We start from the raw sequence: 26,826 nt of genomic DNA on the forward strand, positions 1-26,826 counted from the left end.
TTTTTTTGAGGTATTCAGTCAATATTTTTAAATAATAGAAATAAATTTTGTGATATTTAATCAAAATTATTAGGATTTTTTAAGGAATTTAATAAAATTTATTGGTATTCAATTAAGATTCTTTAAAACTTCAAAAAAGTCTTCTGGTATCAAAAAATATATAAATTTTTATGAATTTTTTCTTAGGATGAATTTTAATAGATTTTGAGATTTTTTAGTAGAAAATATATCAAAATTTTCATCAAAATCCTTGAGATTTTATGAGATTTTTTTTTTTTTTTGTTAATTGATATGTTTTTTCTTTTTCCATCATTCATAATCTTTGTCTCTTTATTAAAATGATACGCATTTATAATTTTTTTTACTCTTTCTATCAATGGACAACATGTCCTCGAACATGAGACATGAGAGATCTTTTTAATTATTTGAATTTACAATTGAAACATCCTGATTACATGTTTATACACACACAATTATATAATATGATCATGAGAAATATACAATTTTAATAAGCATAAGAAGTTAATTCATGTATAAGTGGATAAATATATAAATAGGGTTTGAAATAATTGTTGGACATGTTTTTTGTTTGGTGGGATTATTATTGTGGGAATGAGTATAAGTATTTATGTTATAGTCAGACATTACGGTATATAATTTTTATACAATAACATGATTGATCATTGAAAGGGAATGAACCTATTCTATAAATATGTTAGGAGAAATTGATTTATTATATAACAGATTTAGGTTCTTTATATAGGATGGTGGATTTTATTTAAGGAGTAATGTGAGAAAAATTCATAGATTTTTATTAATAATTTTGAATGTTTTTAAAAAATTCACAGAATCCTTTAAAATCTTAAAAATTCACAATGTTCTTTAAAATCTTATGAATTCATATTTTATAAATTCATTAAAATCTAAATTACAAAATCCTAATCATAAAACTCTTTTGAAATAAAATCTTAAAAGTCATTATATCCTTACAAAGTCTACATCAAAATATTTTTTTTAAAATCTTAATCCAATAAACCCCTAAGTATTAGGAATTAACTACTGAGCCAAGCTCGGTATTATATGTTGAGAGGTTCATTAACTGAACCATGACCCAATACTAACCAACAAGCGAAAATAAATACTTGCTGCTACTACTTAGTAAATGCCAAAAATACTAATGGGGTACATTTATAAATTAGGGAGAGTGTATTTAGCAATTGCAAATGGCAAATTTGGTTAAAGTTATAGACCAAAAATTCATCAATTCTAACCAACCTAGTTAATTAGTTTTATTTTAATCATTTTCAATAATTTCTTTTACTTAATCCCAACCCATGAACAAACTTAACCTCATTAATCCAAAAGTTGGTAAGTAGGACATGAAATAATGTTATTTTAACTAATTTAGTTTGCTTTTTTACAATGTTAGCCATGAATGCTTCGGTTGCAAAAGATTAAATAAAAGTAGCGACCAAATATCTCGGTAGCAAAGTATTATATATAAATGCATTTAATTAAAAATATTTTTGCTACCGCATTATCCACCATGTGAGTTTGTTTCATTTGCGACTGATCAATCGATCTCTAAAGCCGTCTCTAAATCTCAATTTCTTATTTGACTAAAAACAGATGTGGTCACTGAATCGGTTGCTATTTGAGATCGATGTATGTCTGTCAAAATTTCAGTCACTAAATCGAATTATTTTTGTATTAGTATTGGGAAGTTGCACAAAATGTGCCTTAACTCTCGAGGTCTAACTTATACTCCACTTAATATCAATTGGTTTTAAGATAAAATGTAACATTGTGTACTTCTCTATTCTTTAATTATTTTGATTTTATTATTTGGTTTTAATATAAGCTATAATTTTTTTATCTCAAGGGTCGGGATTGAAATCAATGTAACGTAAATTCCTCTTTTGATTATATTTTTGTTTGGTGACTAATTAATGTGTTTTCTATATTTGTTGCATTAAATTTATACCTAATTTGAATTTTTTTACCTAAATATAGATTTGTTTTACTATATCTAGATGTAGTTTTATAAGTGTTTTCGGTGTTATTTAATAATTAGAATTGAAAGTTTTATCTCTCCAGATCGCATAACCAATAAATATCAATGCATATTATCAAGTTAAAACTCCCATATTGATTAAAGAAAAACAACAAAAACAAAATATGTGCCCGCGCATTTACAAAATTACATTTAAGTTTTGTCCTTTCAACTCTAATATGTGCGCGCGCATTTACACTTTTTGTCCCCGTTTGTAAAAGTTGTTACTGCATAAATAAGCGATTGAAATTAGCAAATGAAAATCTCCTACGTACATCTAGTGTACACAAATTGACTCGTGTCTAAAAAACAAGACAACATAAATAACTAGGCTAGAAGCAATTCTAAGTTTTCTGCATATGGCGGTCCATAACTGAGCCATGTGACTGCTCCATTTAATCGCCGCTATCAAATTGGTGCCTATCTTCCACAAATAGAAGGTAATAAAAGTGAAACTATATAGCACTTTAACCACTGACAAATGAAGTGTCCTGAAGTTCACTTAGCCACAAAATGACCAACTACCAATGTCAATTCCAATGTCCTCCCAGTAGCATTTGCCAAAGAAATAAACACTTAACTCACCCCCCACAGTACACACCCAACTCAGCATAAATTTTTTTGAGTCACTGTAACGATAGTGCAAAGTATTTATTAGTTTTGTGATAAATTTATACACATATTGATCTAAACATACAAATCAATTTAAATGACATATTCAGATCAAACAACGGAAGTTAACCTCCAGTCATTGCAGATCGAACTCGAAGCGGCACATACACGAATTCGAAGGCAACTTTGTTCTTTCAGACCCTTACTCACTCTGAATAGATGTGTATTTTTTCTGAACAGAGTAGTGAGTTTGGTGATAAAAAATTGATAGCACCTCATTCTATTTATAGAGTTTGTCCATCATAGAACTCAACTAATTCGTTATCAGAACATGGGTTTGAGGATAGAGACGTGAGTTTGTTGTTGAACGTGTTGAGATAAGGTTTGAATGTGGAAGGAAAAATGATCACATTCAGAAAACAAATTCCCCAAAAATTACAACAGGAAAAAACAAGAAAAAAGAACGTGAAACATGGGTCATTCCATCATTTTGTTGATAATTAATCTCTGTCGAAGACTTAATTGATCACTCTAAGTGAAATTTCTTCTCTTAATCACATTTTTTTCATTTCCAAGACCTGAATTTAAGACTTTACTTAAAAGAAATCAAACCGGTATTCGGATGAACCACTTGTTGATACTCAGCATAACCTTTGGCTATAAAACAGAGCCACTGCCTTCAACTTCAACACAAAACAATCTCATTTAAAATCTCATCATATAATGGCTTGTAGACCTTCTTCTTTCCTTGCACTTCTTCTCATCACCACTATCCTTCTTGCCACTACATGGCAAGCAGTTGCTAGACGCCACATTGGTCCAAAACACTCAAACAATGGGGACAAGAAAGAGCCTCAGTTTTTGTTCCCTCCTGAAGGTAATTTCCATTTTCCTGGCTTTGGGGGAGTAGGGTTGCCACCTTTCTTTGGGTTTACACCTCAAAACCCAAACACTGGTGGTAGTGGACTAGGGTCAGGACCAGCTGGTCGTGGTTACGTTCCAGGTGGTGATGACACGTTTGTCCCAAACCCTGGTTTTGAGGTTCCAAACCCTGGGAGTGGTGGTGGAGTTCCAGTTCCAGTTCCAGTTAATCCGTGAGTGCTCTCAATCATGATGAGGCATCATGCATTTTTTGCATGATTGCACTAGTTAAGGTTGTGCAGTTTCCAAGCCCGTTATGCTTTTGACAAATAGAAGTACTAGTCTACTGTTTTTTTGTATCCGTGAATAAGTAAGTAGTTCTCTGTGTGTACTTTATCTGCTATTCGTATGCAGAGCCTCTCTGCTCTTTTCTTGTTTGGAATGAAATTTAAGCATGCTGTAATGCTGGTTGTATTCGTTGCTTTCAATTACTACTGCTAGTGCCTCATTATATATATATGTGTGTGTGTAATTTCTTAAGATATCCTATTATCTTTCTAATTGGTTCCCGAACCAATATCTTAGAACATTTGTATGGTAGAGCCTGTTTAAAATTATGAACATCCGCTGGTACTAATAGTTCTTCTAGTTACACTATTTTTTGCACGGAACTTCATAAGGAGACTTTTGTATAAGTTATCTACGTTTGTTCTTGAGAATAATATTTTTGAGAATGACATTTTTTATATTTTTAAAAAATATATTTAATTAATAACTAAAGTTAGACGTCTTTTTGTGAAAATGATATATAAAATAAGTTAAAAAGATAAAAGTGAAAGTTGTACATAAATATATAATGAGGCACATTATTTCTTATGTTATTTTCACCTCATGGAAATCAAGTTACTCACCCTCTTTGTAAGGAATGATAATGGGGGATATGAAAATTATTCTTTTCTTGAAAACGTTTTATACTTGGGAATTAAATTTTTTTATCCGGTAACATACATGAAAATACACATTATTTACCTGTATGTTCCCAAAAACATGTTAAGATAACTTGAAACCACCTTCTAAATTTAAGGTAATATGGTCCACAACTACTTCACAAGGTCTTAAACAACATAAATATTGTCGAGTGCAGAAATAATAAAATCCAAACAGGGAAATATAACAACCCTTATAACCTCAAGATGCCAATCATGAAGTAGATATTCCACTAACAATAATTTTATGTTCTCTTAACACTCTTTCTTATTACTTGTACAACAAAATATGTATTATTTTACTAAGTGAAATCCGTTATATGAATTACACAATGTTATCCGGTTTGATTAAAGATCAAATTTTCAAAAATATTATTCATCAGATTCCTCTCAACAATGCCTTCCAAAAAAAAAATCCTCTCAACAACTTCTTTCAATATCCTTTTGGATGTTCCTCTCCCTTTTAGTAGTACTAAAAATCATGCAATTTACTTACCAGTCATGGGAGATGTTGGTAGACGATTTGGTTTGATTTTTTTATAAAAAAGTCACTCGAATAAAAAATGAAAAACATATGTGATTTGATTTTGTTTGGTTTTTATTTAAAATAAAATCTAAACAAATTTTAACCAATATTTCACGGTTTGGTTCGATTCAATTTTTGCTATTTTTACTAAACTATTATTTTATAAAAATTTATTTATTTTCTTTTCAACTTTTAAATTAAATTACATTAAAAAATACTAATAATAATCTACAAAACTTAATAATATGCTTAATATTCTACAATAAAAGTTTATTATATTTTCATGAATTTTAAACCAATTATATCTTTAAAAAGTCGTCTGAAAAAAATGATATATATTATATTATATAAATTTGTATACATAATACTGTAAAATATTATGAAATTCAAGTGTTATACACATAATAGTAAAGTAATATAAATACTAGTATAAGTGTTGTGGATTAGTTCTGTTTCAAAAATACAAATTGAACTAAGCCAATCGATTTAAGAAAAAAAAATTATCCAAACAAATAAAAAAAATGGATTTGATTCAATTTTTAATTTTTTAAACAGATTTTAATTTTTATTTTGAATCATTTGGACTTGATAAAACTGCTCATACACCTTACATGAAGCTTTCTAATTACTTGTACCATGATAAATAAAAAAGTAACATGTTATGTTTTACTTCCCATGCATAAAGAGAAGAAGAAAAAAATTCTTTGATTAAACGCTCGGCAATGGGAAGATTCATCAATGCAAACAGGTCATAAATAAAACCGTTATCTTACCCTAGTTGGTTTAGGCTCAACCACGATGGAACCGGTTTTAATAAAATGTTTTTTTAATATTTTAATATAATATCCTAATAATATTAACAAAAAATAATATAATGTAGATAAATTAATAATAAAAAAAGTAAATTTCTCTCTTTGAAAGTCATAATATTTCCTTTTTTTTAACCAAAACAACATCATTTTGAAAGTTAAAAAAAATAATTTTAAGGAAAACCAATTAATTCACCATGTTTTATCAATTTTTTTTACCGATTCAACGGTTTTAATCCTGTTTAAACACAAACAAAAAATAACATAATATACATAAATTGAAAATAATAAAAAGTAAATTTTACTTAAAAGTGTCATAAGTCTTAATATTTCTTTTTTTAAAACCAAAAAGACGTTATTTTGAAATTTATTTTTATAAAACATTTTTAAGCAAAACCGGTTAATCTACCAGGTTTTACCAATTTTTGATTAGTTCAACAGTTTTGATCCGGTTTAAGGATGCACCGATTTTTAGGAAATGTTGTACCGGACACGCGACTGGTTCCCGGACGAACCGGTCCGGGTTTCAAAACCATGATATCCAAGAAATGGCATTTTGTCTTTGAATAAACAATTGGCAAAGAAAAAGGATATTACTCTAGCATCATTATCAGTTTTAATCTATGCAATGTACTTTGATATTGATCTTAGTTGTCATCCTTCTTCACCACAGTAAAGGGAAAAGGAAATATAAGTGGAAAAGAACATGTTAAAATATCAAATGTAATACAGAAGACACTAATGAAAGAAAACTACAGGGGGAAATGAGTAGTGTAAATTTTGGAATTCGAGAGCAAAACTTGGGAAAGATGGTAAATTCAAGTGTTACATCATAGGATCTGATTAAAAATGATACTTGCTAGTTGCCGCAGCCTTCAAGCTTGGAACTAGGTTTGCAATGAAAGCCTAGCTATGTCATGCGAATATCCTGCCAAAAGAAGTGGAGTTGAAGAAAGAGTATATTAGAAAATAGAGAGAAAAGTGTGTAATAAGATGGGTGATGTGATAGAGAAAGATAAGATAGAAAAATAAGTACTATAGAAAATTGTTGTACAAATCATGTAACTCCACAGGAAATGATAATGTAAAATTGAGAAAGATAACAGTGAAGAAGTATAACATGAAGAGGAATGATTCACAAACTAACTTTTACTCTAAACATTTCATTGCCATTCATTATTTTTCTCTGTCTCTCTGTTTCTATTACTAGTGTGTTTAGATAACAAGTGAGAGAATTGATTCTAATCCATAAGATCATGGTGACACCATGAAAAAGCTGAAGCTAGTATGTGTTGCTTCTCTCTTAACATGATTTTTAATCAATTCTGCTAAAAGTGAATTTAAACCAAATACACACTAAATATCATACCACTTATTATATCTGCATTTCTCTCTTTCTTTATCTCTTTTTCTTATTTAGGTGTCAAATAGATTTCAAATGTCCACAAATCATTTTTCAAACATGAATTTGTGTTGGAAGCATAAAGTAAAAGTACTAGCATACACATCTACATACAAACTCTTAGTGAAAATTGAGTAACAATGTTAGAAAAAAATAGCAAATTACATTGACATCCTTTATGATTTCTAAAGATTCCACACGTTATTCTTGTCTTTTTAACTTACGGAACACATTACACCGTATATCTCTGTAAGAAAAATATAGAAAATGTAAAAGAAAAAACAGTAATATCATGAGCAATCTCAAGAAATTACAAAAGAATGTCACTGTAATTTGCTTTAAAAGAAATCAGTATCTTCCATAATCCTAAAAAGGAGATATAAAAAGAAAGTATTAAGAGAAAATTTATGACTTGACTCAATAACCTCGTTCTTTCTTTTGGTACATAACAGCTTCATCTTTCAAAGCATGGATATCCTCCAATACTGGTACTTCTAAGACATTCTTCCTCATCCATTTAGTACTCTAAAAATATAAATAAAAGGTTTAATTACTCATTTGCTCAATGACTTGGACAACTTTTACGTTTTACATCTAAGAATTACTCGTTTAAGTATCTTATCATACATTTTTAATCCGTTTTACTACCTATGATCCAAATTGCCAGGAAAAGAGTTTTTGGGTGTAGAGTAGGTACTAAAACATAAAGATCGAGATTGTGCAGATATAAAAACCATACCAGGAATTAAACCTTAATAAAATAAAATAAAAAAGTAAAAAGCTAACGAGGTTGAAGAAGCATCACATCAGCAAAAGAGCATAATGGGGAATGGGGATTGGCTTCTTCTTAATTTCCCATCAGAAGCACATAATAATAAAGAAAACTCAAATCTTGATGAGCGGTATTGGAGAATAAACCAAGTGGGTAGTGCATCAAACGTACCTAGCTCAGAACACACGGTGGGTTGTGTGATTTGAGGAATCGAATCAAATGCTGAGAATCTTGAAAACGATGAAGCAGAGGAATCCGAGGAAGAACAAAATGAAAAGGTAATCGACAAAGACAAAGAACGTGGTGGAGCCGTGATTCCTCTTATTCTTCGATTTGGGGATGGATTCGTTCAGTTCTTCGATCTTCGCCATTGCAGAGCAGAGCGTAGAGTGGAGGGTTCCGATCTTCACCGCGGCTATTGCTGAATGACCCAAAAGCTACGCCTAAGGCTAAGGGCGCCACGGAAAATCCAAAATAACCCGACACACATGCCCCCCCAATTGGGCATTGTAATGTTTTGTTTGAATTAAAAAGAGAGAAACGAAATATTTATATATATAAAAATAAAAACAGACCATTTTTATAAATAAAAAGAAAAGGAAAGAAATGAAAAAAAATCCACAATTTTGATGAGTAGAAAATTTTATCCATCCTATTGTAATCCCTGTGCACAACCTATTTTCCATCAAATTCACTTTTTGCATTTTAAAAATGTTAAATTAATATTTTGAAATATATAAGATTGTGAAATATACATTTCATGCCATTCGTGCTTAAGTCATTCATATTAAATAACACTTTCCTAATTATAAACCCCCTTGCAATGTTCTATTAATTCTCTTTTGAATGATAAATGTTGAATACATTTCATATTTCTAAGAAATTAAATGCATTTATTTATTTAATATTTTCTTAACAAAATAGGAGTGAAATCATAAAAAATTTATAACTTTTAATAAAACTAAGAGAATAATGAATAATATTTTCAAAAAACTGTGCTAAAAAAATATGCTACTAACATTTCTCATGGACTGTTCAGTGTTCCAAATATATGTATAAGCAAATGACCTGTTGATGCCCAGGGAACGGAGTGGCTGTAATTCTTTTTTTATTTTGGTAGTTAAGCGGGGGTAATGTATGGGGAAGCTTAAAGATACTTGAGCAAATAAAATTCCAGATGCAATGTTAAGTAGTTTTTTTCACATTTTCCATCATTATATATATGAGATGAATAATTTTTTTTATACAGACAACAGACATACGGATATATGAGGTAATCCGATACAAACAAGAAAAGGAACATAATTTAACTCGAGTTCTGAATGCATCTATATCATATATACAATAATCTAAGTATGTGATCACTGCAACCTGAATAGTTGATCTTAGCCAGAAGGATGCACGACCTGTGTAAGGTGTAAGTGTATATATCCTGTATGGGAAGCAGATCAAAACCTCATGTCCCTAAGGCCGTTTAATTGGACCTTCAACTGATAGATTCTTCAAATCTTTGCTGAGGTTGATTTTGCAACTGCCATGAACCTAGATAGTTTTTTCTCCTCTCCTCGTTTCGTTTATTCCTGGTGGTATACAAGATATAATAGACAATAAAAAGAGGGGGGAAAGTTATTGTCTTAATATATGAAGTAGAACATTGATGGAATACAGGATACTCATCTAATTGGAACATTAAACGAAGACAAGGCATAGTATATGGTGTATTATTTTTTATCTCAATTTGAAAGTACGATTTACCAAATCTTGTCCAGCAAAAAAGAATCATATATGTCCCAAAAAAGTTATAAAAAAGGGTTAAAATGTGCTTAACAGTTTTTCTCTTAATTTCATGATGGTAAGGATCACGAGCCTTATCCTGGAACCTTAAAACACCCCGGTGGAAGAACACGGTCCACTTACCTTGGAATTTTCGCTTGAAGTGGATGACCCTGTTTCTGATGCTGCCTCAGATATTCGTGCTTCTGATTTCTCATTTGAATAGCTAAAATCAAAACAAGATTGTGTAGGGATGAGAATCCTGTTGACAATTTAATGACTATATGTAACACATTTTTAATGCTATTTTGTAGTGTGCATCCATGTATATGTCACTGTCAAAAACATCCATCCTTAAATGGGGAAAAAGTCACATGATGGTATGAGATACATAGGCATCCAAAAGGACATTAAAATCCTGCTTCTGATGGCAAAAATAGTCGTGTGAAACAATTTTATATGATATGAAAAATAATCATAGAAAACCTACGTTGAAAGTATTGTGACCCAGATGAGCTCCACACAGTCCACCCAAAGAAGCCTTTGTTCCACAGGAATCACACCATAAGTAATCAGATGCGCAAAAGGCCAAAGTTTCCACCCTGCCTGAAGTGAAGCATATTAGAATTAGAGATTTTAGTTGTCCAAACAGAAGAAAGTTTTCTAATCAAATAATCAGGATAAGAATATAAAATTTATTATTATATTATACCATTCTTTATCCTTGAATTGCTAGTGATTAGTTGTATTAACAGAATTTCTTCCTTAAATTTTCAACTTTTCCTTTTTAGGTTTCTTTAAGACCAAACGGGCAATCTGAAACAAGCCCATTCTCACAGTGGACATATAGCAGGTACACCACCTTCTCTAGATTGAGTAGATTCTATTTGTTCACTTTACTATATGCAAACAGAGGCATTGCATCATTAGCTCTTATTATACACACTTGCTTTCCTAGGGCCCTATGTTTGCTACAGATATATTAATTAAGAGTTGAGGGCTAAGCATATTTCACAGCCTTCTATCCAGCACCGGCTTCAAACATAGCTACAGTACTACTCAGCACATGAGCAGGAAATATGGGGTACGATCAATACAGATTGCAGCGACACTTGAAACAATATGGCATGCAGAAATAAGGCAGGTTTGTGGTTTAGTTACCTGAACAATTGAAGTAATTCATAGTTCAAGAGCAAGATACAGAGATTATACCCAAGCTTGGAAAGAGGATAGGATGCAAATACATGAAAATTTGAATCCAAGGCTCACTCTAATTACTTCCCTACTATATACCTGCCATTATAACAGTATAATGCTACAAATTTGAGCCTAAGGGTATGACATTCCAAGTACATAAGCTCAATTTTTACCTTGGCACAATTACTAACATGCTATTGATGCATCTCCATAACTTAACATTGACACTAAAGCAATGTATGCAATGAGGCACGTAATTACAATTACAATTAAATCTGAAAACAGCGTCAAGAAAGAAATAAAATAACTACTCACAGTAAGCAAGGGCAAGAATGTTGACTTCAGTTCACCATATATGTTAGTCAAAGATTCAAAACGCAACAAGCCCAAAACCACGAAGTAGATGCTATTCCAAATTGCAGACCATACAGTTTGGTCAAAAGCAACTTTAGCAGGAACAACCCACCATTCTTGGAAAGGAAAAAGAGCCTGTGGAATCATGCAAACAATTTCAGCCATTCATAGAATATAACCTAACAGTTCTAACTCAAGTAGACACAATATTCACCTCACAAAGTTGGTAGTAATAGTGAGAAAGTGATCCATGGAGAGTAAACCCAACAAGACCTGATCTGAGTACGCGTGTCCGATCAAACTCAAAAAGAGGCTTTCCTTCATAGCACTGTATATTTTGGTTAGAAATAGCTGAAATGTTGCGAAAACTCTATGCCCAAGATAAGCATTTCATGTTTTTGGGAGTAAAAAACAAACCTGAGCAATCCAGTCTCCAATTGAGTAGACAATTCCACTTATTGCCATTTTAGCCAAAACCGGGTTTGCTTTCAGAGCTTGCTCATAGGCAATCCAATTGTGTTCAGGTATATACCTTACAATCTCAAAAAGTGTCCAACCCTGAATAATAAGATCCCAGTTAGCTGTTATACAGAAAATGCACTGCAGTTCTCTTTCTTAATCACTCTATTATTAAACATCTTCCCCTCGTTTCTTTATTATAATAATTAGTGAAAAGAAACTTGTGCAACCAACATGAACTTGATTGCTTAACTTGAAACAATGTTTCGGCTCAAATCAACCAACTCTGTTTTTGCACGGTATGCATGAATGTATCTCAAACCATTTTCGCTTTCTGTTACATTTAACACCTCAAAAAAGGTTCCATTTTCATTTCTTTACTCTCGGTGGTGTCCCTAGATAGAATAGCATACCTAATATATATCCAAGAAACCAGACAAGATCTCTTAGAGTTTGAAGTTGAACCTAACTCAATCCCAAAAGCTAGATAATGCAATGAGAATTGCTCTTTACTTATATAAACTATTTTGACTAAATCACTAATCAATGTGAGGTGTCTAACAAGCCTCCCTCCGGCCTAGTACTAGACAGTAGACATTTAGACAGGGAATTTGCAAGATAAGACATTTGTGGTAATTCGACATTGGATGGCTTGATAGACTCAACAACAATTATTAGTATAAACTCTCGTATCATCTTAGAATCTTAATTTGAATATAACTTAACACCAAAAGGTAGATCATGCGGTGATTGTTGCTCCTTACATATATACACTATATTGGCCATATCATTAATTAACCTGAGATGAATCGGATAAAATCATATTATAGACATATTAAAAAAGGCCAAAGCCACGAACTTAAAGTAAAGTAACAGTGAAGAAGCTTATTTCAAGGGGTACAAGTGAAAAGCAGCAGTTCCACAATAAATAAATAAAAAAAGAGGCAAAATAAATAAGGAAAATTGAAGATACTGACATGCCAGTAGTCATGGTCAATGGTGAGCAACTTGGTGACAGCGAAAGTCCCAAACCCCAAAACGATGATGGCATTGACGGTACTACTGCTTGTGAGGCGAGGAACAACAACATCTGACTCTGTGTGAGGCTCCGAAGGTTGAAATCCATCAACTTCGTTCAAACGAATTCCTCTATCTTCGGACACCGGAACTATTTCTCGATCCTCGGCGACAGAGGTGATGATACTGACACGACTTCGTTTTTGGGTTCGGCAAGAGAGGGGAGCCAAGTGGGGCTTCGACAAGGTTGATGTAAGTATGGGGAAAACAGTACAAGGAGAAGAAACAGTAGCCATGGAAGAGGTTACGAGGATTGTGTGAATTGGTTAAGCGTGTTTGAACATCAACCTTTTCCTGTTAGTCCCACACCGACGATGTGAAAGTACGAATTCATCTCTTTCTTGCCAACTCAACCCGCTCCCAGTGTATTCTAGTTCTAGGATTTTTTATTTTTTTTTCCCTTTACTTTAATTTTTATACACTATTAGTAGTAAATTAAGTAATTAAAAATCATTTTAAATATCATTTTTCAAATAACTGTCAAAAAAGTATAATAATCTTTAATTATATGATAATTTATTTATAATTAGATAATAAAGTTTCTAATTATTTTTTTTATAAAATTGTTTTAAGATATTAAAAAGTTTCCGCCAAAATTGTTTTTTTTCGATATGAACTAAAGATAGGTATGAAAAAGTTTACGACATTGGCATTCGTATGTTAAATCAATTAAATTATATTTTATTGTGATCTCCAAAAAAATATCTAAGAAAATTAATTAAGAATTTTCAAAAATAATGTTGTGCCGTGCGGAAATGATAAGCTATATATTCATTCATGTTGTTGTGCCGTGCCGGAAATGATAAGCTATATATTCATTCATGTTGTTGTGCCGTCCCACGTTGAAAATGTGCAAAGGGCGGAGATCGTACATACAGGATAGCAGGTGTGTGACGAGTTGAATACACTATGTTTGACTTGTAAAAAAGAAATATAATGTTTAAGTTTAGCTTATTTATTTAAATAAAATTATTTAAAAGTTTGAGTTTGTTTTGTTGAATATAATTCAAGATGATGATTATTCATTTTGGGGGTTTGGGACTTTCGCTTATTTTGGCTTACAACTCTAATAAACCAAATTTCATGTTCTGATCAGCAATCCATGACGATTCATGCATTTTATGTACGTGATTCCTTAACAAATTTTACTTTGTTAATTTCATGACCTTCAAATTTAGAAGCCGAGAGAGCGTACAGTGTGGATGTGGACAAATAGAAGGCAATTTGATACATTGCCTTCAAACTGAACTTCATGTATCATAAATACGTGGGGTGAAAAAAAAACGAGTTTCTGTTTATTACATATGAAAAAAAAATCGGGTATATCTGAAACGGAAATTAAATAGAATATTTTTCAGCGTTATTTGGTCTTAATTTATATGTATATAGTCTAGTTTTTCCGTATCTTAATTTATGAATGTTTTTCATAAACAGTTAGCACTCCAGATATTGTCCTTTGCCTTTGTAATTTATTAATTTGATTGTATACCATATATTTTTTAAGGAAAATTTAACCTTGAGAAACTTCGTTGGAATTGTTTCAGAATTCATGCGATAGCTATTTAGACAGAGAACTAAACTTGCACTAGTTTGTTAAAGAATCTTGTTCACATATATGTGCACTGCCAATAGCCAGAAAAAAAAATTATGTGACCATAATTTAGATTGTAAGTTAGGTATCCATGATTCCTTACTTTCTGGTACTCATCATCTTTGTCACAATTGTCACAAGAGAGCTCAAATACTGTCAAAGTGCAATGGTGACAAGTGAGAGAGCAGAACACAGACTCCTCGTGATGGCATCAGGGGCTTTGGTCATAGAAAAAATCCAATTGATCGATCAACAAATTAATACGAAAAAGACTTGTGCACAACTTATATATAATTAAATACTGATCGAGGAACCTTCTAGTTGTTAGTAACTGTTCCTCCTACCTATTGCTGCAGCTACGTACCGTGGAAAATATGGACATGATCGAAGAGGCCAATGTCCATTCTCTATGTATGATGTTACAAGACATGTGACTTTTGGAAACCCTGCAGGAGAGAGGAGCAAGTTTATTTGGTCATATCTTCTCCACATTTAGGATCCTATCCAACTGAACTTTTCTAATACCTACACTTCTGATTAAATGTAGTTTTTCCGAAATATCTTGATAAGTGTTTTTTTTTTCTTCACTTTTTTTCCAATAAGCTTTGTTTGGTCATAGGAACAAACAATATGATGTGTTGCCCTTAATTAAAATATAAAAAATTTACTGTGTTGCGTGAAAGCAATATCCGTTTCTGAGATTGATCAGAAGTTACAATGTCTACAAAGGAAGTCAAATGAATGGTTAAATAAAATTAAAAACAGGAAGTACACGAAATTTTAGAAAATATTGTTATAATTTGCTCTTGTTTTTATTTATCATATTTCTCCATTTTTACGTGCTTTGTTGGTACCCATATGCATGGTTGTTAAACTCTCGATTTAAATCGTAAAATTGTAAGATTTTACGATTCTACTGAGGGTTGGCGAGTTAAATCGGAAGTAGAATTGAAATCGGAGTAGACTCGTCCGATTTTGCGTAGACTCGGACGAGTTTGGGTAAACTCGCGAGTCTGCTCCGAGTTCACGAGTTTATGAAAATCCGAAATTGCGTCATACAACAACCCTCAAAAATGACACTCGCAACTCTCTCTACTCACTTACTCTACCTTGTTCAAGCTACTAACCCCCTAAAATGACTCTCGTTGAGCTACTCGCGTCGTGGTGGTTGTCATCATCACTGTCGTGCTGGACTGTTGAACTAATCACGTCATGGTGATCCTCGTCATTGTTTGAAACTTGAAAGCCCTCACTCGTTGAAAGCCCTCATTTCCTGACCTAGCTCCAAGCTTTACTCCATAACACTAAGGTGTTTTCTTTCTCAAAGCTTCTTTGTTAATTCATCTCTATTAATTGAAAGTTTGAAACGATGTTTATTAAGGGAGTATCTCTTAATTGAAATTCTGGCAAGGCTATTATTAGCTTCATTGTAGTGTTGAGTTTTGGGTTCTGTTGGTAAATTAAGGGAGTATTTGATAATTGAAATGTCTGTTAATTGAAAGTTTAAAACGATGCTTAGTGTTGAATTCTGACAACGCTAAGGTGATCCTCCAAATATAGACAAATTATCTGTTAATTGAAATTTTGACTTCATCAAAGGTGGGTAGTGTTTGTTGGTGCCTTTTGAGTAAACTTTTAAGAGTTTACGATTCGATTCTACGAGTCAAGTTTCCAGAATCTCTACAATTCTACTTAGAATCGCGAGTTTAACAACCATGCCCATATGTTTTGGTACTTCATTACAGAGGCCACTTAGTTCACGTGGCTTATAAAACTACGCCACAACGCAACTTACGTTGGGATGAGTGTGGAAGTGCAAGGATAAGAACCTTCCCGATATATATATATATATGTTTACTGTTACTCTAGCCCACCTGTTCCCTAAGCTGGACCACATTGCTTGATTAGTTGATGCTCGTATGTCAATATGTCATAGCACCGCATGTGCTCTCATGCATGAACGCTTGAGTCTAATCTGATTGCGACTACACGGCACATTACGATGCAACTAGATGGCTGTATATTTCAGACTTTCATACTCGTCTTTATTTCTTTCAGGTTCTATTGTCAGGCAATAGACAGAGTGTAATGTTTTGGCTTATTTCACAATTAAGTACATACACATAAAATACAGAGAAAAAAAAATGTATGCTATTATATATATACCTTTAGTTGGATATCTGTTCTCAACCACTTTTTTTCATCTAGCAGGCTATTATATGACTAACATGTTAATTATAAATGTATCTATGTTGAAAAGGATTAAGTTTTTTCTATTGGAATATGAGAGGAAAATAATGAATTTAGGGCTTTTTTAAGAATAAATTTAGGCCTATCTTTAAAATATTACAACATATATCTGAAAACTGCATGTAAACCAAATTGGCTAAAATTAATTAATTTATTAATGATAGTTTTTCAATTTGAGTCAAATATACCAAATGCTTACATTAGAGATAAAAAAAATAAATCAATTGCATTGGATCGGTTGCATGTTTCTTTTAATTAAGACTGGTCTACAAGCACCCTGAATTCTTGAGAAGAAAAATAAAGAAACCATTACAACATCCCCCAAGATAAGGGTTTTTTATTAAAAGATATCTTTTCTCTAATATTAATAACCATGGGCTTGTTCACTAGAAGGAAACCATAGCAAAATTTTGAAAAAAAGCAATGAAAACAATTAATGCATGATGCATCCTTCATGAGTGGATTGAACTATATATAAGCAGTGCTGCGAAATGTTTGAATGGTGCATTCACTAAGAATTTTGAGGAGAACCGGGTTGTTAGTGCACCTGGGGGTCTTGAACTGGCCCAATCCTGCCCCATTCTCCACGAAATAATCCAAAATCTTTTTAAAAGTTCCTCTCTCTACAATGCACAGCATCAAAGGCCCTATTGAACTGGTTTTCCTTGCAACCACATAGCCATGGTCAACAAAAGCTGCATCCATTTCCCTGCAGCATGCCTCAAGTACCTTATCCTCGGCCTCACCTTTGATCTCCCAGAAAATGACGTAACAACCTGGCTGGTTTGAGACATCTGCATAGCTTGTAAAATCAACGAGCTCAGCTTTGGCCTTGTTTAGGAGCTGTGACCCTTTCTCTACCACTATTTGAAGGTCTCTCTCTGTGTTCTTGTCTATATTCACGGTTAGAATTAGTTTTCTTCTGCATATGAAGTTCAATTTTGGGCTCCCATTGTGAAAACCTGCCACTTCCACCACATCTCCTAGTCTGCACCTGTACAGCCCTGAAAGCAAAAATACTTTATTCAGTCTGTCTACAAATTTAAAAAATGGAAAAGAAATAAATATCTGTAGAAAAATCATACATATCAATATTCAATGTACACCACCCAAACACTAGATGACACGTAAGGAAAGAAGAAACAAAAATATAAATATGATAAGTAATATTGAACGTATTAAAATAATATTATTTTAGATACATAAAATTATTATAGATAGCAAAATTTTAAATAATTAACACAATTATATATTTAAGCCTTAAACTTAAGAATATTAGTTAAGTTGAAACAATTAATCAATTCTTGTGATTTGTAGTATATAATAGGTTATTATATGATATGGCAGAAAAAATAAAAAGAAATAAGATATCTTAAGGAAGTATTGATGCACAGGAGTACCTTTATATCACGACTCATCTTTATATTAAAATGTTGTCTGAATCCATATATATTAAAAAATTCTAAAAATGTATAAACTGTAAATTTTATATTTTAAGAAATTATATCAACTTTATACATAGAGAGAAAGAGAGCCTGCGCGCTAGAATACAAACTCATGCATACACCCGATAGGTTAATGATTCACTCACACCAGTTCTACCTATCGGGTTATCTATTCACTTGAAATTTGAAATTTTTAGGTTAAGCCAAATTAAACTAATTTCATAATATTCTCAATTAATCTAGCAACCTGTCCATTAGTGGTATAAGGTTGGACCAGTCTTTGAAAACACTTATTGATAACATTTATATAGGATCGCTTTATTTAAATTTAAAATAAATAATTTTAAAATAGGCGATTTTTTAATAAATAATTATTTAATAAGAATATAAAATTAAACAAACATATAAAAAACATAAAACAAAACTATTATTTTATTAAAATAAACATTTTTAAAAAAATAAACTTAAACAAACACACTCATATTCGAAAGAATTACATTATTCCAGTTTGGATAGAATTTTGAAAATGACTATCACTGACAATGTGATGAGAACTCAGAAAAGACCGAGATGACAGGTACATAACATAATGGAAAATAACAAAAGGCGGAAGGTCACGACATATGATATGAACACTCCCGTGAGATGGGGGCACACAACCCAAAATATGACCAACACCCGCGAGAACTTCAGAAGTTTTCAAAACCCACATGCAGAATATTGTATTTCAATTCAAATATTCATCTCACATATCTAAACCAACTTTTCTAGAGTTGTGTAATGAACTAACAATTATATCAAAGATAAGAGATTATTCGGTACATATCCTTGTTCATGTCCAACTGAGGGTCATCTATAGCTTCTTTACGAAATAATGTTTCCACGCTAAGCATTATTTTATGTGAGGACAATGGTTCTAACCAATCCTGCCAAACCGTGTGAAAAAATTTCTGTTGAGTGGGTGACCCAAATGTTTGGAAGAGCTTATTTGGTGTTACGAAAAGAGACTTATGTACAACCTATTATAAGTTTTATTTTTTAACTTATTTTAATAAGTTCTACAAAAAAGAATTATCAAAATACTTTTTAATTTATTAAACTTTATATTGAAGTTTATTATTAGACTGTTATTTTAATAAACTTTTATCAAACAAGTATTTTGATTATTTATTTATCCAACACAATTTAAACTATTTAATACTTTAATTAGAAGAGCAGTGTGATAAATGTCCACCAGAAAAATGGGGTGGAATGAGGTATAAAGAAGAGAAAGGCAGGAAAAAAAGAAGAAAAGGTAGACAGAAGGATAAGTGATATAATAATAATAAGTAATAATAAAGCCAAAACATTGAGATGGAAGAGATATTGAATGTATGTTGAGTATTTTCATCATTAAAAATAGGTTGTTATTATTTACTAAAAAAAGTCAAAACATATAGTTGGGATATAATTCACCCCATGTTAAATATTTGAATGAAGAATAAAATTTTCAAATATAAATCATGATCAATGAGAAAGCATGCATCGAATAAATGAGAGAAGAAGAGGAAGAATGAATGAATAATTACCAGTAAAAGTTGTGAGCACTATTTCGTACTGTTGGCCATCTTTAACCTGGGATAGTGGGATTGGCTCCTCTTCCATGAAATCATGATCAGCTACTGAGCTGCAACCTTGTTTCTGTCTATAATAAAGTGGTATGAACTCAAAGTAAGAAAACGTGGGTACTACAGCAAAGGTTACTTTCTCTGGAGCCAAACTAGGATCCACATTAACCCCTATCCAACTCTCAGTTGAACCATAGTCACCACTTATTAGTGGCACCCCATTTGTATAATGCCTTAGCTTTTTCAAATATGGTTGCATAGAGCCTGTCATTATGGAACAAACGAACTTTGCGTTTGGCCAAAGTTTTGGAACCAAACCAAACCAATCCACATCTTCTAGCTCCAAGCAAGTTGCTTCTAGTTTTGAGGCCAAAGAGGGGTTTGAAGTGATTATACCCAAAACAGCTTCTCTCATTTTGGGTAACTTGATTCTTGAACTCAAAGTGCCATCTCTTATGTCATTGCAAAGGTCTTTCCAAACCTCTTCGAAGGTGCAAAATGCTTGCACTATGCCATAGACAAAAGCTGAGGAAATAAACTCTACGTGATCAGAGAAGAAAAGGCCAAGAAGGAGGTGACAATACGTGGATTGTTTATAGTCCCCTCCAGAAATTACTTCATAGGGGCTGCAAGTGAATGCCTTTGTTTTCTCCTGTTTGGTTTTGAATTCTTCACTTGCATAGTAGTGTGTTGTGGCTGTTCCAACAGTTAAGCCTCCTTTTGTTTTGAAATGGTTGCTGCTGTATATAAATTCAAGAATCCTACCTCCTTCCCTTGTGGGATAAACCCTATAAACAGTTCAAAAAAGCATAATAAGAACTTATAACATAATTAACTATGTATCTCATACCTAGCTAGGTCTTTGACTCGTGAAAGAAACGAGACTTTTGAGAAGCACACCTTGATCTATAGGCTGCTGCTAAAGTGAATGTTTGAAGGGTCGTTTGAGCACTATGGCGGGTAAAGGGTACCAACTTTTGCTTTCCCTCTGTGGTTCCAGAGCTGCACAACCTCTACCATATAAGATTATATTTCTAAGAAAAATAAAAAAGTTTATCGCACAGTGGAGGAAGATCTGACATATATAAGAAAAGCCAATCATATATCTTAATATATATCTATAATCAATATGCATGAGCATGACAAAACTTCCATGGTTAATTTCTTCAGTTGGCCTATTATCAATTGATTTTGTCAATTAATTACTTGCACCTGCACTTGGTCATTATTAAATCATGGTATGAGATAAATAGATAGATATATAGAGAGAGATAGAATAAGGAAAGTGCCACATATGGCCTGTATTAAACATCACCCAAAAGAGGAAGGAAAGAGATAAAACTAATGGTACTACAATGAATCCCATAATTTATCACCCAAAAGAACTATGAAAGAATTAATAACACGTGTAAATAAAGAAATAAAAGGCAATATAGTACCTTAAGGAAAGAGTGGTTATGGGTTGTTGTGTGAGTATAGGAGCTGTGTCTCCATCTGCAATGTTTCGGATATATGGCTCGAAATCTTTATGTGAAGCAAGGGGAACCACAGAAGTAAAAAGAGATTCCAAGGCACTTGCATCCATTTCTGAGATATTGTAGTCCCCCAGCCATTTCTTTAGATATTCAACCCCACAGTTCTGCTTCAGAATCTTGCACAGTGTCTGAGTCTGAACAGAACCAGCGTTCTTGGACACGTCTTCAAACCAGGTAATGATATCAGAGTCACTGAGGCAGTTGCCATTGTTGTTGTAACCGAGAATTTGGGGTTCCATTGAAGAAGAGGGTTGTTATTGGTGGTGGTGCTGCTGGGGCATTGGCAAGTGTTGCAATAGAAATGAATAAATTTGAGTGTTGCCGGTGGGAGTCTGTTTCCACAAGGCAAGTAGATAGAAAAAGGCCAAACTAGGCACTAGCCCACCATTGAAATATCCCTTTTTCTTTTCTTATTTTGGTTATCAATCAAGAGCAATTTCCCGTTATTCAAACGGTTCAGCAAACATAATCTTGCATAAGTGGAGGAGGGGAAAGTTATCAAGAGCGGTAATTCGTTTTGTAATTTATTAAATGGAAGCAAATTTTGAATTAATATCTACATGGGATAAGTCCTAGGATGGTCACAATTTTCCTGTAACAAAATCATAAAAATAGATGATTTTGATTTTTTTTACTAAAGTCATACAAAGTCTATGACTTCCATTTTTTTAAAAACAAAAATCATGTAAATTCGTAAAATAATTAACAATTTCAAATTCATTTAATTTTTTAATTAATTATTTGAAGTCCTAAAAAGTTATAGGACTTTATAGTTGTTCTAATTTTTTTTTAGAAATTAATTTTAACAACTTTAAATTAGTTTTAATTTATATTTTTATTTAATATTTTCTATATTTTTGTATATTTTTTATTTAATAATTTTTATATTTTTTCATATTATTTTATTTAATATATTTTGTGTATTGTTTTATTTTCTATATTTTTTATACTATTTTATTTTATATTTTTGTTATTAATGTTAAGGATTATTATTTATTTTGAAAATTAGAAAAATAATGAAAACAAAAGACTTAAATATAAATAAAAAAATAAAAAGTTTTACACATATTTATTTTAAAAATATTAATAGTGAAATGATATATTTTTTTTAAGATCTCTATTGATTTCCAACATCTTGCAACAAAAACGTACACGTCTAACGTGTGTTTTTGTTAATCACTCTGAGCAAGGAGAGCAAAGAAAAAAGAGAATAAACTGAAAGAAAAAGAAATTTAAAATTCAAAACTGGAGATCTCTCTGTCTCTTTGATTTGGGGTGCTTTTATGTGAGGAGATAAAGCTAAAAGTGGAAGCTTTTTCAAATTGGTGAGTTTTGTCACACTTACGTTAGGTTTAATTGTCCAAACGTACCTCCAAACAATCAGTTCTATTATTATTATTATAGATTACTCATTACACTATATATTGAACGCTAAGTTATAGGATTAACGTTTTTAATTGAAAAAATAAACTCTTATTTTAATCGTTCAAGTCATGGGAAACTGTATGATAGAATTTAAAATTAAAAAATAAAATAAAATTGTATCCATCAAATCAATCTTTTTTAACAGAATAAAAATTATGGCATTTCAAAACATGAATACAAGTGAAAATACAATCAAATACTTGATCGTAAATATAAAATTTTCAAGCTCTATAGCTTGGTTAACTAAATTTCATTATTTATTTGACTCCTTAAAAAAAAAAACTCATCCTAGAGTAGAGTTAGAGAAATATTAGAGCATCTCCAGTTTTAGTATCTTTCCGGATTTCTTAACTAAGATACTGTTCCTTGTTTTTTTAAAATTGAAGATCCCCATCTCCTACAAGAAACTTTTGCTTAGGAAAAAAAAAACATTATTTTGTACCATGAGAGAGAAACTTGGCATTGTTTTTGAGATGGGGTTGTTTTAGGAGACAGGGGCGTGAGTATATGAAAAAAATATATAAAAATGCAGATCGCCCCAGTCATCATTTACTACTCTTTTTCTCCTCTTCTCATTTTCTTTCCTCTATTATTATTATTATTATCTCATAAATCAAACAAAAATATATCTCCCATGAAAACCCTTACACAGACACCATTTTGTAGAAGATCAAGAAATCCTCCTAAGCTCTCACCAGTTTTTTTTATATTTCTTTTCAAGTAAATATCTTTAAACTCTATCTATCTTATCCTTCATCTATTTTCATCCATATTAATTTAGTCTCTTACTCCGAACTAGGATGCCGTACAGCATCATACTTGATTGATAGAGTCAAAATTCGGCAGTGCTACTGTGGTTGGCATGCAGTGTTCCAGCTGGCCGTTCACACTGAGCACCCGGTGCAGTAACACCGTACAGTACCATAGCTCGTCTTTCGGACCTCTTTCTTTTTTTGTTTTAATTTTGTTTCCTTGAACTTGAAGCAAAAACAGACTTCTACGAAATATAAAAAAACAAAGAAAATTAAATGAAAAAAGTCTGGGAAAAGACGTTAATTACATCCAAAACATGAACCTAACACATTATATATTAGCCAATAACGTATGCAATAATATTCAACGACCTTAATTACTTGGAAATTCTCTTCTTCTCCTCTTTTTACCCTATAGATGTGTTCTCCTGTGACACAATTTTGATGCCAACAATTGTATTTGACTTATTTAGTATTGTCAATGCTCAACAAAGTATCTATGGAACAACCGAAATATTAAAAATTAAGGTTTTTTTTAGAGATGGCATGTATCTTTTATTCAACATAACTTTACTCAAATTGGATCATCATAGAACTTATTTTCTTAGTTTTAACAAAACTCTTAAACTTGAAAACACTAGTTAATAAACATGTCGAATGCAAAATTACTGCATGATTATATTTTTCTTTTTTCTTTCTGGTATTATCGTCAGGAATTATACTGTTGTGTCAAACTTCACTAGATCATCCAGGTATCAAAAAAAACTTCTAGACCATCTTCCTATAAGTGGTGGACCATGATGACACAAATTGCCCACAATGTGTATATATATGATTATGATTTTCTGTCATATGAGACTTATACCAAAAAGTGCGTTAATTGTTAGTGATTGTCAAAAAAATGATTTTTTCACACCTCCGGAAAGGGTATATATCTTGAAAAGGGTGAGAGATAATAACCAAAAAAGAAGGGAAAAATCGAAAAAAAAAATCCAAAAAAGAGATCATCTTTGTGTAAAAAATTTAATGTGTCGTAATATTGTAGCAAACATCAAAGTTTTGTAAAAAGTAAATTTTCAATGGTGTTATTGGCTTGTGAGTAAAAGAATGAGAAAATTTGAGTGAGAGAATGCATTATAGTATCAACCTTTGGTGAGGAAGATTAACAATATAATTTTAGTTCAAAACATGTTGGAAGATGGGATATGGGGAAATAAAATAATAAGCAGGACAAATCTTGACAAATAATCTTATTTCTAATAGAAACAGATCAAATTTTGTGCTGTGGCCAAGGACCCATTAAAACACATGAAAAATGGTATTTGAGTATTAGTTTATATATCGACATATTATTGTGTTTGTTGCTAACGTACGACGTTTCTAATGCATATTGTCGGCCATTCTGCTCAACCTGTTTGGACCCCTCTCTGAATCAACCTGTTTGTAAGGAGAAGAAAATATCCGTAGCTCTCTAAATGGTTTTACATATGTGATTCATGGTCTTAATTTGCTCACTTCCAATGCATTATACGTGGAATCTATGCTCTGCTGCCAGGATACGTGGGAGCCTATTCTTCATATGTTTTAATTAGTTAGGCAGCAACGCAATAGGGATCCAAAAGTTGTAATGCCAAGCCCAAATTGCGTATTGGTTTTAAGTGTGCCAATAAAGTGACGTGTAGTTGGTCATTTGGAAATTTTGTGTTCAATGTGTATTGCAAGGACAAGTTATTGTCTGGTCCGAGATCATTACGGTCAATAAATGTATGACACATGTGTTTCGGATAAAAAAAAAATTAGGTTAGCATTCTTATCTTTTGTAAGTTTGCAGGGTGTCACAAGGAGTTTATAATTTTGTTTTCTTGGGGTTGTGCTTGTTGTAAGTAGGCTCTAGGTTAGCATTCTTATCTTTTGTACGTTTGAACTAAGTTGACATTCCTTTCTCTTTAACTTAAAGCAAGAAATAAAGACAGATGCTAGAGAAAGAGCATTACACCAGTTCACAACAAATTAATAACACAACAATAGAACAGACACATACACTTAGTCATTTGGCTACTCATACAGTAACCGTGAAAAACCTTGCTATAGTCTTAGACATTTATACATTCTTTTTTATAATTCCTTTCGGATTGACACTTGTTTAGCATCGATCTAAAAAAACACAATGAATCTAAGTAGAACAATGTTGTGTAACAGAAACAAATTTGACCATATATAGCATTTGAGTATGAGGATATTATATAAGTTTTGTATGAGTGTTGTAAATCTGATATTGTGTTTAATTTTTATGGATAAAAAAATATAAGTTTTGTGTTTAATGTTTATGCTAATTTAATATTTATTATTATTTATTTTATCTAATTTCAACGAAAGGTTATAAGTTCTATTTCAAAAGTTAAAATATTACATATGCATTTTCTAATTTAATGATTAACATGCAGTAAAGAAAATTATTATATAGTTAAATTGTGGAACATGAATTGTGAGTGTATAGATTCGATCCTCCATGATGTTCTCTATCTTTTTAAAGGTAAAACACCATTTTAATTCTTAGAAGTGTAAAGTGAGTCACATTAATCATATTAAATAATTCAGTGACACAAGTTCAAATAACACAAAACAAATATTTTTGGTAGAATTACATATTTTAATTTTGGCGAATATTTTTTACATAAATTAATAATGCATAAAAAATCAATTAAAGATTAATACGACAAATTTGGGTTTTCTATGACCAGAAACAACTTTATTGACCAGCGACTGCGAACCAGTATGTAATATGTGGTTGCGTAAAAGGCAACCATAATTTTCCTATGAACATGCACGCACAGATATTATATGTATTTATGAATCATGAATTACGAGTCTGCTCTTCTGCTTCGATCTGTCAAACTGGCATGGTGTCCAGCACTGGGCTTCTTCTTCTCTTAATGCAATGTCATTCTCTGAAATCCTGTACAGTAGGGACATTTTATGATAATTGTCTCATTTGGTGGATGTGGAAGATTACCAATACTTTTATTTTTCTTTCAAAATATTTTGTTTGATATATATAGAGAAAAGGAGGAACAGTTAAAACTTATTCTCTCTTATTCTCTTAAACTGTTCCATATATATATATATATATCCAAGAAAATCCATCCGATCTTATATTCAACCCCCAATGCTACATTTGTTGGTTTTCTTTAATCCATCCATGGTTCATGCCAAAATGAAGTTTCTTGTGTTAGTTTTGTAGTTTTCTAGCATCACAATAATAAAAAGATCAAATTGAATCTTAATATCAATGATTCTCATAATTAATACAAGAGAATATATACATTTTTCTATAATAAAA

General features: G+C 31.7%; 3 protein-coding genes across 4 annotated transcripts; 1 reads left to right on the forward strand and 2 right to left on the reverse strand.

Annotated features, from left to right (window-relative positions):
* The first annotated feature begins 3,355 nt into the window (after positions 1-3,355).
* LOC100305796 (uncharacterized) lies at positions 3,356-4,147 on the forward strand. Its single transcript, NM_001249874.3, has one exon. The coding sequence runs from the start codon at positions 3,389-3,391 to the stop codon at positions 3,761-3,763; it is 375 nt and encodes a 124-aa protein (NP_001236803.1). The 5' UTR covers positions 3,356-3,388; the 3' UTR covers positions 3,764-4,147.
* A 2,391-nt stretch (positions 4,148-6,538) lies between these two features.
* LOC100789384 (protein SYM1) lies at positions 6,539-13,263 on the reverse strand. 2 transcript variants are annotated; one of them, XM_041008453.1, is made up of 9 exons: positions 12,782-13,263; positions 11,763-11,903; positions 11,560-11,673; positions 11,307-11,480; positions 10,285-10,400; positions 9,939-10,020; positions 8,193-9,601; positions 7,675-7,774; positions 6,539-6,775 (listed from the first exon to the last, which is right to left on the reverse strand). In XM_041008453.1, the coding sequence occupies exons 1-7, from the start codon at positions 13,115-13,117 to the stop codon at positions 9,596-9,598; spliced, it is 969 nt and encodes a 322-aa protein (XP_040864387.1). In that variant the 5' UTR covers positions 13,118-13,263; the 3' UTR covers positions 6,539-6,775; positions 7,675-7,774; positions 8,193-9,595. The 2 variants fall into 2 exon arrangements, with proteins under 2 accessions (XP_040864387.1, XP_003543349.1); XM_003543301.5 differs by lacking the exon at positions 7,675-7,774.
* A 3,591-nt stretch (positions 13,264-16,854) lies between these two features.
* Positions 16,855-21,706, reverse strand: LOC100810952 (indole-3-acetic acid-amido synthetase GH3.10). The gene is made up of 4 exons (XM_003541870.5): positions 21,214-21,706; positions 20,675-20,776; positions 19,736-20,562; positions 16,855-17,726 (listed from the first exon to the last, which is right to left on the reverse strand). Exons 1-4 carry the CDS (start codon positions 21,546-21,548, stop codon positions 17,191-17,193), a joined length of 1,800 nt encoding a protein of 599 aa, XP_003541918.1. The 5' UTR covers positions 21,549-21,706; the 3' UTR covers positions 16,855-17,190.
* Positions 21,707-26,826: the final 5,120 nt, after the last annotated feature.

Source organism: Glycine max, chromosome 13, assembly GCF_000004515.6.
Source record: "Glycine max cultivar Williams 82 chromosome 13, Glycine_max_v4.0, whole genome shotgun sequence".
Lineage (NCBI taxonomy): Eukaryota > Viridiplantae > Streptophyta > Magnoliopsida > Fabales > Fabaceae > Glycine > Glycine max.